General features: G+C 35.7%; 1 protein-coding gene across 1 annotated transcript in view; it reads right to left on the bottom strand.

Moving 5' to 3' along the window:
* ITFG1 (integrin alpha FG-GAP repeat containing 1) overlaps positions 1 to 19314 on the bottom strand; it is a 324431-nt gene that overhangs the window by 147938 nt on the left and 157179 nt on the right. Inside the window, exons 9-10 of the mRNA XM_059152027.1 lie at positions 13221 to 13315; positions 10619 to 10791 (exon numbers count right to left, since the gene is read on the bottom strand). Of these exons, the coding sequence (XP_059008010.1) occupies positions 10619 to 10791; positions 13221 to 13315 (268 nt within the window). The remainder of the gene's footprint in view (positions 1 to 10618; positions 10792 to 13220; positions 13316 to 19314) is intronic.

Here is a 19314-nt window from a genome sequence, read left to right as displayed (position 1 = left end):
GAATCCAAAGTCCATGGTTTTGTCTTTCTCTTCTAAGCTGCATTTAGAAATAAGCTTTTCTTTTAAACTTATGGGATATATAATGTAGTGAAAGAAGTGTATATTTTATTTCTTCTTTCATTAATACATCTGAACACAAGTACATACCTAAGAGAGGTCTGAATCTAAGTCCTGCCTTGTTCATGGACAAATAGGAGAGTCATTTTACATTCTGTCATCCTGTGAAATGGATTCCATAGTGCCAGTCTACCACCATTAGTCTAATTCATATAGCTGATAAGAATTACAAAAATAGAAGTTCAAAATCTTTCACGTTTCTGCTTTATGAAGGAGCACTGTTATTGTTCTTTAGAGATCATGAAACTGCGGCTACTATTCTAGTAAGGAAGCTAATTTAAATGAAATAAAATGGATTTTTATAAATGTAATATACTTATATTATTCCCAGTACTCCTCCACCATTTATAAAAGTTAACTATATATGTTAATGATTCAATAACTAGAAAGCTTACTTTACTCTATAATGCATAGTTTAATGCAAAAATTGGCATTGATTATATAGGAAAGGCTTATTGAAATTTATCTTGGTAGCAAAACTATGTAAGTAATGAAATTTATCATATGGTCTGTCTGGAAAGACAAGCATACACATTCATATATCATTCACTACTCTCTGTAATTAATGAAGTGTGCTGCCCTCTACATATAAAATGCTTATAAAAAAATGGTCCTCCTGGGGCACCTGGGTGGCTCAGTGGGTTAAGCCTCTGCCTTTGGCTTGGGTCATGGTCTTGGGGTCCTGGGATCGAGCCTGGCATCGGGTTCTCTGCTCAGCAGGGAGCCTGCTTACCCCCTCTCTGTCTGCTACTAGTGATCTCTCTCCATGTCAAATAAATAAATAAAATCTTAAAAAAAAGAAAATATTGATAAAAACTTTATGACAATATATACTCAAAGGACTGTTACTCAGTAGAATGAAATCTTGCCACCTGCAATGGCATGGATGGAGCTAGAGTGTAGAATGGTAAGTAATGTAAGTCAGTCAGAGAAAGACAAATACCATATGATTTTACTCAGATGTGGCATTTAAGAAACAAAAGAAATGAGCAAAGAAAATGAAAGACAGAGAGAAGAGAAGCCAGGAAACAAACTCTTAATTATGGAGAACAAACCGATGGTTACCAGAGGGAAGGGGAGGGAAGTAGGGAGAAACAGGTAATGTGGATTAAGGAGGGCACTTGTGATGAGCACCAGCTGATGAATGGAGTTACGGAATCACTATACCACACACCTAAAACTAAGAGAACACAGTATGTCAACTATATTGGGACTTAAAATGTAATAACAACAACAAAATAACTCACTAGGTTTAAAAAAAAGATCCTTATGACCAAAACATTAATTGTTTGGATATTCTTCTAAGGATGACTAATCATAGACTTAAAATGAATTTCAGATGCAATTCCTTGTTCTATTGAATAGAATTAATGTCCAGAATAAAATAATCTTAAGTTTCCTTGTTTTCATGTGCCACTACACCTTTAAAAGGAATAATACATTCAGTTCAGAGGTTTCATTTTACATTAAAATTGCTTCACACAGTGGGAGGGGCAAGATGATGAAATAGGAGACCTTGTTTCAACTGCCTCCTAAAGTGAGCTAAATATCTACCAGAACACTCAGGGAATGCTCAGAGGGATATCGGAGTATAAGCAGAAGAGGGAGGGAGCCACCCGAAGTGATCCATTGGAAAGTAATACCCCAATATGAAAGTGCCCTGTGGTTGGAGACCAGCATTAGTGTGGCGTCTGGTTGAAGGCATTCAAAAACAGCAAAAGATCTGAAGGGGTTACTGGTGGAACTGGGCGGTCATGGGCCTAAGCCCACAGACCCAGGATGGTTACCGCCAGTGACCAACTGTGCCAGACAGAGAGCAGCACAGCCTCCAGTCCACTGCTTGCACCACTGCTCAGCTGGGCTCAGTCCTGCCCACATGTGAGAGCTTCTGGAGTGGGTGCCAGCTGGTGCTCTCTAGGGATACAGTCTCCTGCAATCTGCACACCCTGAGGAACCGTGGACAGTGAGCATACTCCAGCCTGCACCTGAGACAGCTTGGTGTGGGTGTCAGCTGGCGCTCTTTAGGACCCTGGTCTCCTGCCACCAGCCAAGGGTCTGGATGCTCTCAGCCCTTGCCTGGGAGAACCCAGCATTACTTGTGGTGGGGATTCCTTGGCGGAGGCAACCACTGAGGTGCACAACACCTGTGGGAGGTTATGCTGTTCAGAAAGTTTGCAGAGGCGGAGTCTGTGTGTTCTGGACCACCCAGAAGGGAGCAGACTGAGGCTTCTCTCTGAGGCAGGGGTCTGGGTGCAGTATGCTTTCCATTACACCTCCAAAAAGCTGCAAAAAGCCACCAGAGATGGCTCAGGGTCCTGGGATGGAGTCCTGCATCAGGCTCCTTGCTCCGCAGGGAGCCTGCTTCTCTCTACACCTCTGCCTGCCACTCTGCCTGCCTGTGTGTGCTCCTGCTCTCTCTTTCTCTTCGACAAATAAATAATTAAAATCTTTAAAAAAAAAAAAGCCACCAAAGAACAAAAGCCTCCAGAGAACAAAAGCCTGAAAAACCAGTCTCCACAGAGCCCTGGGGCAGCAGTATGCAATCCAAGCAAGAATGACCAAAAAACAATGTGGCAGGCCCCCCTCGCAGAAGGCAAGCCAAAAGAATGATAGGACAACCACCACATGGTCCCCATAAAACTGTAAAACCCCAACATCAGGGGAAAATAATATATGAAACTCCCAGTATTGCCCTAAAACCTGTATATTTCATAGATACAACTTTTAATTTATTCTCACGATTCTAGTTCTTTTTAATTTTTTTAACTTACTATTAAAACTAGAAGTTTAATACAACATATTAACTTGAACTTTTTTCATACATATAGCTGTGTTTTTTTTCTTTTCTATTTTTTTTAATATACTCACAGATACAAGCTTCAAGATAATCCTTTTTCCATAATCAATACTACCCCTATATATAAAGCAATTTTAATCACCTTTTATCTCTGGAAAGTTGAGTCCTTTACCAAAGATATCAAAATACACCTAGGAAGAACTAAATAAAATAACTTTCCTCACCCACATCAAGGATTTAGAATCACCCTCCCATCTTCTTCTTCTTCTGTCAGTGTTTCTGTATATGGGTTTTTGTTCTGGTATTATATGAAACTTATCCTTGTGGTTCATTTTAGCTGAGTTCTTCCTTTTTTTCTTTACCATTTACTTTTGTTGGTCTTTTTGTCTGTCTGTTTTTATTTATATACCTTATAAATCTTACTTTTGGGGCTCATTCTGGCTAGGTTTTCTCTTTTCTCTCTGTCTCTTTTTTATCCTTTTTCTTTCTTTTTGGTGGTGACTTCTAATTGCTCTGAAACATTCCAGGGTGCACCTTGCCTGGATTGTGGTTGATATATTCAGTTATCCATCCCCTCAACCAGTTCTCATCAAAATGACTAGGAGGAGGAACACCCAACAGAGGAAAAATTCAGAGACTGTGCCCTCTCCATCAGAACTATTGGATATGGACATAAACAGCATGTTGGAAAGGGTACACTACCCAGGCAATGGCTAGGTTGGAGAAAACCATTAGTGACAACATAGAATCTCAAAGGGCAGAAGTGAGAGCCTATCTGGCAGATAGGCAGATCCATTTTAATCGAAATACTCTAAAAGCTAGGGTAACTGAGGCAGAAGATAGAATCAGTGACCTAGAGGACAAAATGATAAGAGAAAAAGGATCAGGAGGAGGCCTGGTACAAACAGCTTAGAAGCCAAGAAAACAGATTTAGGGAAATAAATGATGCCATGAAACATTCCAACGTCAGAATTACTGGGATCCCTGAGGGGTGGAAAAAGACAGAAGACTAAAAGATACAGGTGAACAAATTCTGGATGAAAACTTTCCCAATCTGGGGAATGGAACCAGTGTTCATGTCCTAGAGGCAGAAAGAATACCCCATAAGATCAACAAATCTAGAAAGACCTTGAGACACTTAATTGTGAGACTGATGAATCATAATTTTAGAGAAGAGCTTCTGAGGGCAGCTAGGGGAAGAGATTCCTTATGTACAGAGGAAGGTCCATCAGAATAACGTCAGACCTGTCCACAGAAACCTGGCAATCCAGAAAGACTGGCAAGACATATTCAGGGCACTAAATAGAAGAACATGCAGCTGAGAATACGTTATCCAGCAAGGCTGACATTCAAAATGGATGGAGAGATAAAGAGCTTCCAAGACCAGAAGGTTTAAAAGAGTATGTGAAATGGCTATCAGACACATGAAAAAATGTTCATCATCACTAGCCCTCAGGGAGATTCAAATTAAAACCACATTGAGATATCACCTTACACCAGTTAGAATGGCCAAAATTAACAAGACAGGAAACAACATGTGTTGGAGGGGATGTGGAGAAAGGGGAACCCTCTTACACTGTTGGTGGGAATGCAGGTTGGTGCAGCCTCTTTGGAGAACAGTGTGGAGATTCCTCAAGAAATTAAAAATAGAACTTCCCTATGACCCTGCCATTGCACTCCTGGGTATTTACCCCAAAGATACAGATGTCATGAAAAGAAGGGCCATCTGTACCCCAATGTTTATAGTAGCAATGGCCACGGTCGCCAAACTGTGGAAAGAACCAAGATGCCCTTCAACGGACGAATGGATAAGGAAGATGTGGTCCATATACACTATGGAGTATTATGCCTCCATCAGAAAGGATGATTACGGAACTTTTGTAGCAACATGGACGGGACTGGAAGAGATTATGCTGAGTGAAATCAGTCAAGCAGAGAGAGTCAATTATCATATGGTTTCACTTATTTGTGGAGCATAACAAATAGCATGGAGGACATGGGGAGTTAGAGAGGAGAAGGGAGTTGGGGTAAATTGGAAGGGGAGGTGAATCACGAGAGACTATGGACTCTGAAAAACAATCTGAGGGGTTTGAAGTGGCGGGGGTGGGTGGGAGGTTGGGATACCAGGTGGTGGGTATTACAGAGGGCACGGATTGCATGAATACTGTTATGCTGAAAATAAATTAATTAAATTAAATTAAAAAAAAAAAAGAGTATGTGACCACAAAGCCAGCACCAAAAGAAATATTAAGGGGGGGGGGGTTCTATAACAGAAGAAAGACCCAAGAGAGTCACAGAATAGAAATTTATGGAGATAATCTATAGAAACACGGACTTCACAGGCAACATGATGTTAATAAAAACGTATCTTTCAATAATCACTCTCAACATGAACGTGAACGGCCTAAATGCTGCCATAAAATGGCACAGGGTTGCAGATTGGATAAAATGACAGGACCTGTCCATATGCTATCTACAAGAGACACATTTGGAACCTAAAGATACATTGGGACTGAAAGTAAAGGAATGGAGAAGTATCATTCATGCCAATGGGCCTCAAAAGAAAGCTGGGGTAGTGATTCTCATATTAGGTTAGTTAGATTTTAAACTAAAGACTGCAGTCAGAGATACAGAAGGACACTACATCATTCTTAAAGGGTTTACCCACCAAGAAGATCTTACAATTGTAAATATTTATGCCCCCAATATGGGAGCAGCCAACTACATAAGCCAAGTGTTAATCAAGATAAGGACTCTTATTGAAATGAATACATTAATAGTAGGGGATCTTACATGCCATTCTCAGCAACAGACAGATCACTGAAGCAGAAAATCAACAAAGAAACAAGAACACTGAATGACACATTGGGGCATGTGGACTTCATAGATATATAGAGAATATTCCACCCTAAAACAACAGAATATTTGTTCTTCTTGAGCGCACATGCAACTTTCTCCAGAATAGACCGCATACTGGCCCACAAATCAAGGCTCAACTACTATCAAATGATTGAGATTATTCCCTACATATTCTTAGACCACAATGCTTTGAACCTGGAATACAACCACAAGAAAAAGTTTGGAAGAAAAGAAAGAGGACTCAAATTAATAAAATTATGAAAGAAAGGGGAGAGATCACGACTAAGACCAAGGAAATAGAAATAGCCACCAGAAACTATTATCAATAGTTATATGCCAATAAATTAAGCAACCTAGAAGAAATGGATGCATTCCTAGAAATCTACAAACTTCCAAGACTGAATCTGGAAAAAATTGACTACCTGAATAGACCAATATCTACTAACAAGATTGAAGCAGGGATCAAAAACCTCCCAAAAAACAAGAGCCCAGGACTTGACAGATTTCCTGGGGAAATTATACCAAACATGCAAGGAAAAAATAATACCTATTCTCCTGAAGCTGTTTCAAAAAATAGAAACAGAAGGAAAACTTCTGGACTCTTTCTGTGAAGCCAGCATTACCCTGATCCCCAAACCAGGCAAAGATCCCATCAAAAAGGAAAATTTCAGACCAATACTCCTGATGAATATGGATGCCAAGGTTCTCAACAAGATCCTAGCTAAAAGGATCCAACAGTACATGAAAAAGATTATCCACCATGACCAGCTGGGATTTATCCCTGGGTTGCAGGTGGTTCAACATTCGCAAATCAATCAATGTGATAAAACAAATCAGTAAGAGAAGAAAGCAGAACTACATGGTCCTCTCATTTGATGTAGAGAAAGCATTTGACAAGATACAGTAACGTTCCTAATTAAAACGATTCAAAGTATAGGGATAGAGGGAACATTCCTCAACTTCATAAAATCTACTTATGAAAAACCCACAGTGCATATCATTCTAAATGGGGAAAAGCTGAGAGACTTCCCTTTGAGATCAGGAACACGACGAGGATGTCCATTCTCGCTACTGTTGTTCAACACAGTACTAGAAGTCCTAGTAACAGCAATCAGACAACAAAAAGAAATAAAAGGTATTCAAATTGGCAAAGAAGAAGTCAAACTCTCTCTCTTTGCAGATGACATGATACTTTATTTGGAAAATCCAAAAGACTCCACCCCCAAACTCCCAGAACTAATACAACAGTTCAGTAATGTGGCAGGATACAAAATCAATACACAGAAATCAGTTGCTTTCTTATACACTAACAATGAAAATATAGAAAAGGAAATTAGAGAACTAATTCCATTTACTATAGCACCAAGAACCGTAAGATACCTGGGAATAAGCCTAACCAAAGAGATAAAGGATTTGTACTCAAGGAACTATAGAACATTCACAGAAGAAATTGAAGAAGACATAAAAAGATGCAAAAGCATTCCATGCTCATGGAAGAATAAACATTGTCATAATGTCTATAGTGTCTAGAGCACTCCATACTTTCAATGCCATCCTGATTAAAATTCTACCAGCATTTTTCAAAGCGCTGGAACAAACAATACTAAAATTTGTATGGAACCAGAAGAAACCCCAAATTGCTAAGGAAATGTTGAAAAAGAAAAACAAAACTGGGGGCATCATATTGCCTGATTTCAAGCTTTACTACAAAGCTTTGATTACCAAAACAGCACGGTACTGGCACAAAAACAGACACATAGACAAGTGGAACAGAGTAGAGAGCCCAGATATGGACCTGCAATTCTATGGTCAACTAATCTTCAACAAAGCTGGAAAAAATATACAGTGGAAAAAAGACAGTCTCTTCAGTACATGGTGCTGGGAGATTTGGATAGCTATGTATAGAAGAATGAAACTTGACCATTCTCTTTCACCATACACAAAGATAAAGTCGAAATGGATAAAAGATCTCAATGTGAGGCAGGAAATCTATCAAAATCCTAGACGAGAACATAGGCAGTAACCTCTTCAACATTGGCCATAGCAACTTCTTTCAAGACATGTTTCCAAAGGCAAAGGAAACAAAAGTGAAAATGAACTTTTGGGACATCCTCAAGATCAAAAGCTTCTGCACAGTAAAGGAAACAGTCAACAAAACAAAGAGGCAGGCCATGGAATGGGAAAAGATATTCGCAAATGACACTATAGACAAAGGGCTGATATCAAGATCTATAGAGAACTCCTCAAACTCAACAACCACAAAACAGATAATTATGTCAAAAGATGGTAGAAGACATCAATAGACAATTCTCCAAAGAAGACATAGAAATGGCTAACAGACACATGAAAAAATGGTCATCATCATTAGGCATCAGGGAGATTCAAATCAAAACCACATTGAGATACCATGTTACAGAAGTTAGAATGGCCAAAATCAACAAGACAGGAAACAACAAATGTTGGAGAGGATGTGGAGAAAGGGGAGCCCTCTTACATTGTTGGTGGGAATGCAAGTTGGTGCAGCTGCTTTGGGAAAATAGTGTGGAGATTCCTTAAGAAATTAAAAATAGAGCTACCCTATTACCTTGTAATTGCACTACTGGGTATTTACCCCAAAGATACAGATATTGTGAACAGAAGGGCTATCTGTACCCCAGTGTTCATAGCAGCAATGGCCACAGTCGCTTAACTGTGGAAAGAGCCAAAATGCCCTTTAACAGATGAAAAGCTAAAGAAGATATGGTCCATATATACAATGGAATATTACACCTCCATCAGAAAGAATGAATACCCAACTTTTGTAACAACAAAAGAATGGAAGAGGAGGAGACTATGTTGAGTGAAATAAGTCAAGCAGAGAGAGTCAATTATCACATGGTTTCACTTACTTGTGGAACACAAGGAATAACATGGAGAACACTGGGTGGAGAGGAGATGTGATTTGGGGGAAACTGGAGGGGAAGACGAACCAGAGATTCGTGGACTCTGATTCTCAGAGATTGTGGACTCTGAGAAACAAAGGGAAGGTATTGGAGGGGAGGGAGTTAGGGGTTGGGAGAGCCTGGTGCTGGGTATTAAAGAGGGCACATATTGCATGAAGCACTGGGTGTTTGCATAAACAATGAATCTTGGAACACTGAAAAAGTAAAATTAAATTAAAAAATTGCTTTCAGACACATAGTTATGAAGCATGATGATCATGTCCCACATATATAACTTAGAGCAATTATAATTTCAAATCAAATCCTTAGAAAATTTAAGTACAGACTCTCCATAATTTTCTACAATATTTAGGGACAGTCACTAATAATATATGTTCCTCTAAAAATCAGATTTCTAGATGACATTGTTTGGTGTTAAAAGCAACAATATATCTGTCCCCCCCCCCCCCCCCCCCGCAGGGAAGTTGTTTTGCATCATGTGCCTGGTAGGAAATGTGACGCTGAATCATCATTAATTCCAGAGTGAATTAATGCACAGAGGAAAAACTGTATAGATAATGATGCAGGAGATAGTAACGAATAAGGGCCAAAAAGTATAATTAATCATAGGAAGAAAACAATAAGGTATTAAAATTTAGGAAGAATCTTATGAACAGAATCTGCAAAGAGTCAGTCTAATTATAAATTTAACCATGTTGGTTTATTTACTGGTACCTGTACTTAAGGAGAAAAAGGAGTTGCAGCACTCAAAATCACTGATAATGCAGTAAATATACATTTTATGTATATGAATAATATCAATAATCATGTTTGAATTTTTGTGCAGTTATAAACAAACAACACTAAGGCAATATTCACTAAAAGTCTGTGCGTGCTGGGTACTCACTAATTACTTCACTTATTTTTACTTCGTTTAATCTTCACTACAACTGCCAAGAGACAGATACAATTATTACTCTTGTCTTACAGATGAGTTCATGTAATGTGCCTAAGGTCAGATGGGTGATAAGTGGCTGGACTCAGACTGAAGCCGAGGTTCAGCTCTTAAGCATGATGGTTTTCAGTCTGAAAATGTAACAGGGTTATTTGGTTTTAAAAATTTTGGCCTTACAGGTGAAAGGGAGTAAGAGATAAGGCCTCCTTTATAAAAAGAGTAAGTCACAGGAATAAAAAAAGGACTGTATAAGGAATATTGGTTAATGGTATTGTAATAGTGTTGTGTGGTGACAGATGGTAGCTGCACACTTATGCTGTGCTTGTGTGGCACAATTATGCTCACTTGTGGTGAGCACAGCATAATGTATAGACTTGTCCAATCATTAGGTTGTACACTTGAAATTAATGTAACATTGTGTATCAACTATATTCACATACAGAAATTAAACCAACAAGGAAATAAAATTTCAACTATTTCCAGGAAAAAAAATCACACAAAAAACCAAGAGTACAATCACTCTGTCCTCTATATGTGCCTCTATTATTGAATGTAATACAGATATTTCAGTATTTGCTTTCCAGCTTGTCTCTTATCTCCAGAATGGAAGCTTCTTGACTGTAGGGATCGTGTGTAATTACACATAAAAAAGGCTCAGCTAATATTTATTGAATTGAATATTAAATTGTACTCTTTTTAAAGAAAAAAATTTTGGCCTTCTAAAAATAAACTATTTTTGAATGAAAAACATTTTTCAAATTTTTGTTTCTGTTCTACAGAAAATAAATTTGTGGAAAAGAACAGGTATTCTAAGCCACTGGAAGTTTAGTTATGACATAAGCAATTAGAAATCAAACTTATCATGTTCCTTATTTAAGGTACTCTACCATATTTAGGAGCTATTCAGTTAACAAAGTATCAAATCAAAGAATTTCCACAAATATTTCTCACTTGACTTAATTTCCATACCTTCCAGATGTATTCTTAAGTATGGCAAGTGCATCTGGATAGCCATCCATGTTATAGTCTCCAATATGAAGGGTAATTGGAAGTGGTATTTCAGTTGGTCGTTGTTCATGCACAAATGGCACAAAACCCCAGAGTGTGCCCTTGTTGCTGAACTCCTGTAGGACTGGAACCCACTATGGAATAAGAGGAAAAAGATTAGATTTTACAGTTACTTTAGAAAAAAAAAAAATTCACCATTCGCAAAACAATCTATTAAAAGTCTTCATAAGCATTATCTTACTTAAACGTCTTTATCTCTACAATCTAAGGATATTATAATTTACTTTGATGAACAGATAATTGATACTCTAGAAAAAATAAAGTCCCATTTAAATTTCATCGTAATCATTTTTCCTTGAACTGGTACAATAGAGCCTTTGAAAAATTTTTACAAAATCACAGAATCTTAGGTTTGAATTGATGCTGATTCCTATAGTTCAATCTCTCCATTTTAAAACTGTGTTGAGTGGAAATGTAATTTCAAGAATATTTTTTAATGATTTATTTACCTATTTTAGAGAGATAGGTACCTGTTTTAGATAGATACCTATTAAATTTAAATAGATACCTATTTTAGAGAGAGAGAGAAAGAGAGAGAATAAGGGGGAAGGACAGAGGGAAAAGGAGAGAGAGAATTTCAATGAGACTCCCACTGAGAATGAAGCCCAGCAGGGGGCTCAATCTCAAGATCCTGAGGTCATGACCTTAGTGGATACTGAGAGTTGGACGCTGAACCCACGGAGCCACTTAGGCCCCAGCAAATGAATATTTTTTTAAATGAGAGCAAACTGTAATATTATCTAGTACTGATGTCCTTTCAGAAGGATCAGCTTAGGAAGAAGGAAGATGATAGAATCTCCCTTGTTCCCCTGTTTTGCCTTTTATACATGATGATGACTTCAGTCAATATCTTCAGAGCCAAGAGTTCTGAGGTTCCCTGACAACACCAGCATTGAAGAAGCTCTGCCTGTCCAGGGGGATGAGCTTTGTCACCAAAACAGCTTAGTAAGTTCTTTATTTTTATATTGATTATAATGAAGAGACCAGAGAGAATAAAGTTGATTTCAAAAAGAGCTTTTGGAAATCCATTTCTCTTTTGAGTACCCTAATCCACTCAAGCTAATGCAAAGTAAAAATCTTAAGAGAAGAAATCATACCATTAAAATTATAGATACGCCTAAAATTAGTTAAAAGTATGAATACTGACACACACCCTAGAGATGTTCAAACCAGCGCAGCTGGCTTGAAATGACAGCAGGCTACACAGGTTTCTTTTAAGCAGGTGACTCTATATGGCTTCAAGTCAAATGATATTAAAAATGGCTTCTTGAACAGGGATTTGTACATTGGGCACCCCAAACATAATCTAGGTTTTCCAAAGAAAGCATAACTTGCCAAAGAAAAAGAGAAAATAAAGCTAACAATAAATACATATTTATAGGAAATAACTGTTTAAAAAAACTCATTTACATCTTAGATTAATTTTTCAATCTTTCCTAAGAGCAAAAAAAATATTTATCATCAAAATGTTTTAATGATTCATTTGACTTTGAAAAAATAGTTGGTTTTGTTTTGGAAGAAGATGGGAAATTTCACAAAATGCTGTTATCACAAACTTCTGAAAAGGTTGACAGTTTATTAGTGAGGATAAAGTGTTCTTATTAAGGTAAATGTATTAAGGTCTAAAAAGTAAAAAGATTTTTTATTAATATGACATCCTTAATAGTCACCAAAGAACTATGACATTTATCTTCCTAGAGAGAGATGACTGTATAATTTGAAAATATTCTTACAGTAGTCTGTTGCTTGAAGCCAGGCTATAATTACTATGTTTACTTATACCTATGAAACATGATTAGGTGTTACTTGACCTCATGTTTTCAGTGATTAAAAACTTAAAAAAGCTTAAGATAATAACATTTATAGGTACAGAATCTAAATGTTTTTAGACTATTGATTGTATGAAGATTTTTCTTTAGTGTTTTACCATAAAATGTGGTTTCCTGTAAGGGCAATAATTTCTTACCCTAAGATAGAAAACAAAACTGAGTAATTCCAGTACTATAATAATACTGTTTTTTTCTGGTAGTACTAACAATAAGGAAAAATTTTCAGTGTTACAACCTATCACTGCCACAGTAATCTGTGGATTCTAAACTCTTTATCCATAAGCAATAGGTAAAATGTTAGCTTGAGAGAATGAAACGGATCTATTTAGCACAAATAAAGACAAGATTAGCCTTGACAACAGATGTGATGTTCTTCTCCATAACCTTTTGTTATAGTTACAGTGCATTTTACAATATTCCTTGCCTGTAAAATGCGAATGGGTCATTTAATTACAGGACCAAAACTGGTCTTCTTCACCAGAAATGATTATAACAGTGCTTTCCCTCTCAATAAATAAACACAAAAATATTCAAATTTATTTCATTAAATTAAAATGAGGAAGTCAATAATTTGTATAGGGTTTCACTGTATTCTGATTATTCAGATACTTTTTCTAATCTCTGAAGATTTTAAGAAGGTAACTGTATTGACATTAAAAAACAAGCTGATATACCTGTTTCGTTCCAGATCTTGCTAAGTAAATGATGCTTTTCTGGCAGTTTTTATCTTCACAGCCTGGCAGTAAGTGATCCATGTGTCCATCTCCATCTGCCAAAAGAAAATTTCAAGAGTCCATTAACAGCTACAAAATAAAGTGTTCTTGTATGGCAGATTACATTTCCTATTTGTTCAAAGTCTGCATCAATCTGAATAAATGAAAGAAATTGACGTACGACTTTGTTATAAATGTGATTCAATTAAAACAATTACTCTGGCCCTTGCCATCTATTACCTGGATTGTGTCTTGTTTTAAATTGCTCACTTTTCTGTAGTTAAATATTTATCCAATGTTGGGAAAAAAAACCCAGTTCAGGCTTTAATGTTAAAATCATCAATTTTTAAACAATGTGGCTTTTGACTTATTTACATAATTATCATTGCTGCTGCAGGAGAAAAACAAGCATGTCAATAGTAACTCATTATTATATGGCTTATTTAAAATGTGTCTTTACATATAATTTATCTTCACACATTCTCTTAAATATCTTTTACATAGTATGAACTTCAAAAGTTCTAAAGCTCTCAGCACCTTGGCTTTTAAAAGGCATCAATAAATTTTTACCAATAAAAAGGCAAACGAAGAGAATACAGATGTCATTTCCAGCTGACTGGATTTTGAAAAGCTGCACAATGGGGGTGCTTGGGTTGCTCAGTTGGTCAAGTGTCTGATTTTGGTTTAGGTCATGATCTCAGGGTTTTGGATTCTTTTATTTTTGGTTAAAGATTTAATTAATTTATTTATTTGTCAGACAAAGAGAGAGAGAGAGAGAGGGAGAACACAAGCAGGCAGAGCAGCAGGCAGAGGCAGAGAGAGAAGCAGGCTCCCCGCCGAGCAAGAAGCCCCATGTAGGACTCAATCCCAGAACCCCGGGTTCATGACCTGAGCCAAAGGCAGCAGCCTAACCAACTAAGCCACCCAGGAGTCCCAGGGTCTTGGATTTTGTCCCACTGAGCTCCCTACCCCCACTCCTGTTCTCTCTCCTTCTCTCAAATAAATAAATAAAATCTAAAAAAAAAAAAAAACAACCCCAAAAAACAACTCACAAAACTGCACAATGTTTTGCAAAGACCTTCAGAAAAGAGGTTACTGAAGAACCTGGAATCAATTCCTCTAATGGTTTCTCCTATCTACTGCCCCTTACCTGATAAGGTTTAAGATTTTGATGTCCTAGAGTTAAATTGCTATAGTGACATGCATAGTTGAATAGTCATTTAGATTTTAAATTTTGTATTGTTTCATTCACTCATTTGCTATATTAACATATAATGTATGTCTGAGACAAGTGCCCTCAGTTTGAAGGAGAGAGTAAAGATTAGCTATAGAGAAATACTCTTTCACGTGTAGGCTTATATATTAAGGAAATATAAAATTTTAACAAGCCTATCCTATCTTCAGTAATACATTCAAAAGGGAAAAAATAATTTTAGGATGAGTGGGCTGAAAATCTAGTCAATGGAAGTTTAGCACAGCAAGGAAAATTAAAAGGTGCAGCATAGTGAAAAATAAACTTTAAAATTTTAAAAATATATGTTTATAAAAAATAAAAAAATTAAAAAAAAATTTTAATTTCATGGTTTAGTTACTTATGACCCTTACAATTAATATCATTAGTGATAATGAACCCTACACAGAGGAGTAAAACATTAAGTAAAAATAGTTGAATTAATAATGGACGTATGGAGAACATCTGCAATTTGACAGTATATAGATTCGGACTATTGAGAAAGAAGTTGAGAGAGAGAGATGAAACTCTAGGCAGGAATACTTGGAAAGGAAAAGTCTTATCAAGGGAAGTAATAGAAAAACAGTAAATAACCATAATGGAGTACATTATCTCTCTATACATCCTTTATCACTACTATCATAGTTAAAGATAAATTAAAAAAAACAGGTAGCCAAGTAAGAATGAATTAAATACAAAATATGATTTATAAGCAGGATATAGGAAGACTTCATTAAAAGCCAAGCCATTTTACTGCCAATTAATAGGGGGACAAATTAGAAGACCATTACTAAGTCTCTGCCCTTCATTTTTACCCCATGGCAAAATACTCAGGTTAGATTCTGATTTACACTTTTATTTTTTCCTACTTCCTTTCTTCTGAGTAGCTTCCTATTTCCTACAAGTATTTCAACTATGAGGTGGCTGACATTTAATGATGGCAAATAGCCATCTAATAAACATACAACAAACTCGTGATAATTCCTAATCATACCTTTTAGTATAAATTATCAACAATATTTTAGATATGGTCATGACACGGAGAACTTTATCAGAGAATGTCTTCCTTGTGCTGTCAGTGTTATTTTTTGGTATCTAGAGGAAGTAATAGAAAAGCTGCCTGAGAGTCCAACTTCACACCCAAAGGAAATTTTAAGTACAAAGTTATTAATTCCTGGGTCTTCTTTAAGGAATGTGTCCAAGTTCAGAGACTGATCCTTCCATCAGCATGACTTCTTCATAGTCACATTATTTCTTAGAGAGTTTGCTTAAATGTATACTAGTTGAGTAGAACAAGTCATGACATGACAAGTCATGACAGACACACTATGAGTGTGTAATGGTGAAGAATACAATGCATGCTAATAAAATGTGGTGCTACTGCTTTAGTTTGTGCTAAATGGCATGCAGCTTTACTCATTATTGCATTTAGATTATCAGAGCTGATATCAAGAATGTTAAAAAGGCCAACTGGATCTAAATATGACCACGCAGATAGTTTTGAACTTATGGATACCGTGAAAGAACTGCAGAAGTTCCCAACCCTAGGTGTATACTTTGGACTATAATTTGAGCATTTTTCACCACAGAGGTTGTACCAATAAATGAATTATCAAATACTCTGATTTTTGCCACTCTGATAAGTGAAAATTATATTTCATAGTGGTTTTAATTTTTAGTTTCCTTATTAGAATGTTGTTGGTCTTTTCCCTGCCAATTTGCAGGAGTCATTCTATATTAAGAAAACTATTCTTTTGTCTGTGATTTATTGATGTTTTTCTTTATAGCATCTAGGTTTTCCTTATAAGTTAAAAGAACTCTGAAATTCATAGACTTGGGGACAGTCTATTTTTGCGTTTAGGTCTTTGATTCACCTAGAATTTATTCTGGCTTTAGCTATGAGTTATGATTCTACTGAACTTTTTTATCCAGTTACTCCATACCACCTACTGAACGATCTAGTTTTCACGAAACTCATTATCTCTGTATTATTTTTCTTTATCTGTAAAATGATCAAAAGGAACATAATTTAGCTACAGCAAAGGGTCATTGAGAGGATTAAATGTGGGGGAAAGAATATGGAAAATACTGTAAAACAGTAAATAACCATAATGGAGTACATTATCTCTCTATACATCCTTTATCACTACGGTATGTTGTGTGTACTTAGGACAGTGGTATACTGTGCTTTGAAAGAGGCAACAGAGTAAAAAAAGACGAGTAACTTCTGGAGGGACACACTGATTTTTCTTTAGAGATCTCACTTCCAGGACACACTTAATGCTTATAGCAGGAAACACCGAAACATATGGTCACGGAAAATTAAAGTAACAATTTAGGATTTGATGAATGTTACTCCATAGATGGAGAAAAAAATATAAGTAGAATGGTAGAGTATTTAATTCTATAACCTGGAACTCTTGAGTTCAATAACAAAAACAAATCAGTAATTTCTGAATTTACAGAGTAGAAAAAGTCATGACAGCTCAAATGGGGAATAAGTCAAATGACTCCTTCCACCATCTGGAAAATTTACTCATGGATGGCTATAGCATGAGCAAGATATAAATATCACAAGTCATACCACTAATTAATGTTAGAAAGTTCTAAATAGAATTCAAGGATTTAACTTTTAACATTGGCAACACAAGGCTGAAAGATTTCTGTACAGGGCCTTTAAAACTGAATTTTTTGCTAAAAGACCCAGAATTTAAGTAGAAGTAACATCTTCCCCATCACATTTGTCAACAGGCATGTGAGACATATGACAGATAATGTATTCACATATTAAACTACATTTTTTGTGATTCATATAAAACTGGAAATACACTTGCTAAAATAAAAAACCATTTACTGAAAAAGCATTTCCTTATTTCCATTGTAATATATGAAATATATCACTCTATATTTTTCAGAACACATCATTAACATACTGAAATTATTGACACAGAAATAATTTGAATCTTAAACAAAACCCAATACAATAGCCAGATTAGGCTTTCCAAGAAAATAAAACTCAGGCTTTAAAAATAAATGGTGATATATATATAAAAAAAGAGGGCATGAATGAAAATATTTAATTTCTTCAGCTTTTTAAAAGAAGTTCATAAACCAAAGTATGACAATGGGAGACCACTGCTATATTATTTTTAAAAATGAGGAAAAAATGAATAACATATCACATTAACATGTGAAATGTATAGTTAATTTCTTTAAAATATTTATTTTTAAAGGACAGAATGACAGAATTATGAATACATACATCAGTTAACTTAATTTTGTTTCAGATGTTGAATAACATACAGGTTGATTTTTAATTGTGTTCATATAAACACAGTATTAATATAGTGATGTGGTTAAAGATGAGCCTCCAAAGTGCCAGGGCCTTAACAATTTTACAAATAAGAAACATATATTGTCAAAGGGTATAAATATGATCAAAACAGAAAAATTATATTTCTTTTAGATGCTGCTGGTTACTATCAGACATGGTAATGCTGGAAAGCATGAGGTAGGACCAAAAATACACAAAGTGAATCAAATCTGCTTTAATATGTTTAGGCTTTGTGAGTAGATGGTCATGAAATAGGACTTTCATGACAGATTTCTCCTGTCAATTCTCTTACTTGTTTTTATTGATGATATAATATTTTTTGTCATTTCAATACCTAAGTATCTATTAGGCTTTAAAGTCTTCAAGATACTCATCTTCTGATGCTTTCTGTTTTGCTGAATATACTGGTTCTTTGACAACTATGTCTTAGTAGTTTTTTTTCCTTACTAAAGATTTTATAAAAGTCATAGCATATTCCACTTTCTCTTCTGAGTTTTCCTTGCTCTATTATAGGAACAGAGGTAAAAACCAACTGTTTTGGTGAGAAGGATATAATAGGGTAAAGAAGCTTAATTCCTGCCCAGTCACCACTAGAAACACAATAGTGGAAATGTCTCCTAAACATTCTGCATGGTAATGATCTTGTTTATTTTACATTTGAAACTAGGAGGAGGGTATGGGGAGGAAGGTTCAATATTATTTTTAAGATTCTTATGATTAAATCTACAATTCTGTACTTATTATTTTGTATTATCACCTATGTTGTGAAATTATAATTCTTTTATGTTTTGTTACCAAAAACGAACACTATACATTTATTTGTGTACGGATATAGTAAAATTTTTACATAATGTTCATGTATCATTTAAAATGAGGAATATTCCTATTAATAGTGCATTAAGCATTTTGAATATATCTTTAAATATCAAACCATATATTATTTAAAACCATGTTGGCAACATAGGAAAAAGTCTATTTTATTTGTTATATAACTGATTAGCTTACTTTGACATTCTCCTTATTTTCCACTGTGTTGAATAATATTTAAAGAGTATTATTTTCTCTATTTATTTCAGAGTGCTCCCAACATAATATGAAATTGTGTGTGGGGGGGATCATTTTAAGGTTAGTTCAATTTAAATGAAAGTGATTAAAATTTTCTTTCATGTCTTTAATCCTAGTAATAAAGTAACCTATCAAGACAAATCATCAGCCAAGTCAACCTGTAATCTGAATTCTAAAATAAACAAGAAGCTGAAACAAGATCCTATTTTTTGCTTTATAAATTTATTAATGTTTGTGGCATAGGGGAAGGAAAGGTGGCTGCTAGTCTTTTCCTGTCAATACAATTCTGCATCCAAAATAAGGCCTTTACTTCAAAAGAACAAAATACATTTAAATATGAAAATCCACACTTGCAAAAAGGGCAGCAAATGATTCAAACTCTTGTTTTGATAAGAATAAGGAAGCAGGGACGCCTGGGTGACTCA

Source organism: Mustela lutreola, chromosome 16 (assembly GCF_030435805.1).
Source record: "Mustela lutreola isolate mMusLut2 chromosome 16, mMusLut2.pri, whole genome shotgun sequence".
Lineage (NCBI taxonomy): Eukaryota > Metazoa > Chordata > Mammalia > Carnivora > Mustelidae > Mustela > Mustela lutreola.
The sequence above is the reverse complement of the archived record's forward strand: the minus strand, read 5'-3'. Positions and strand labels throughout refer to the sequence as shown.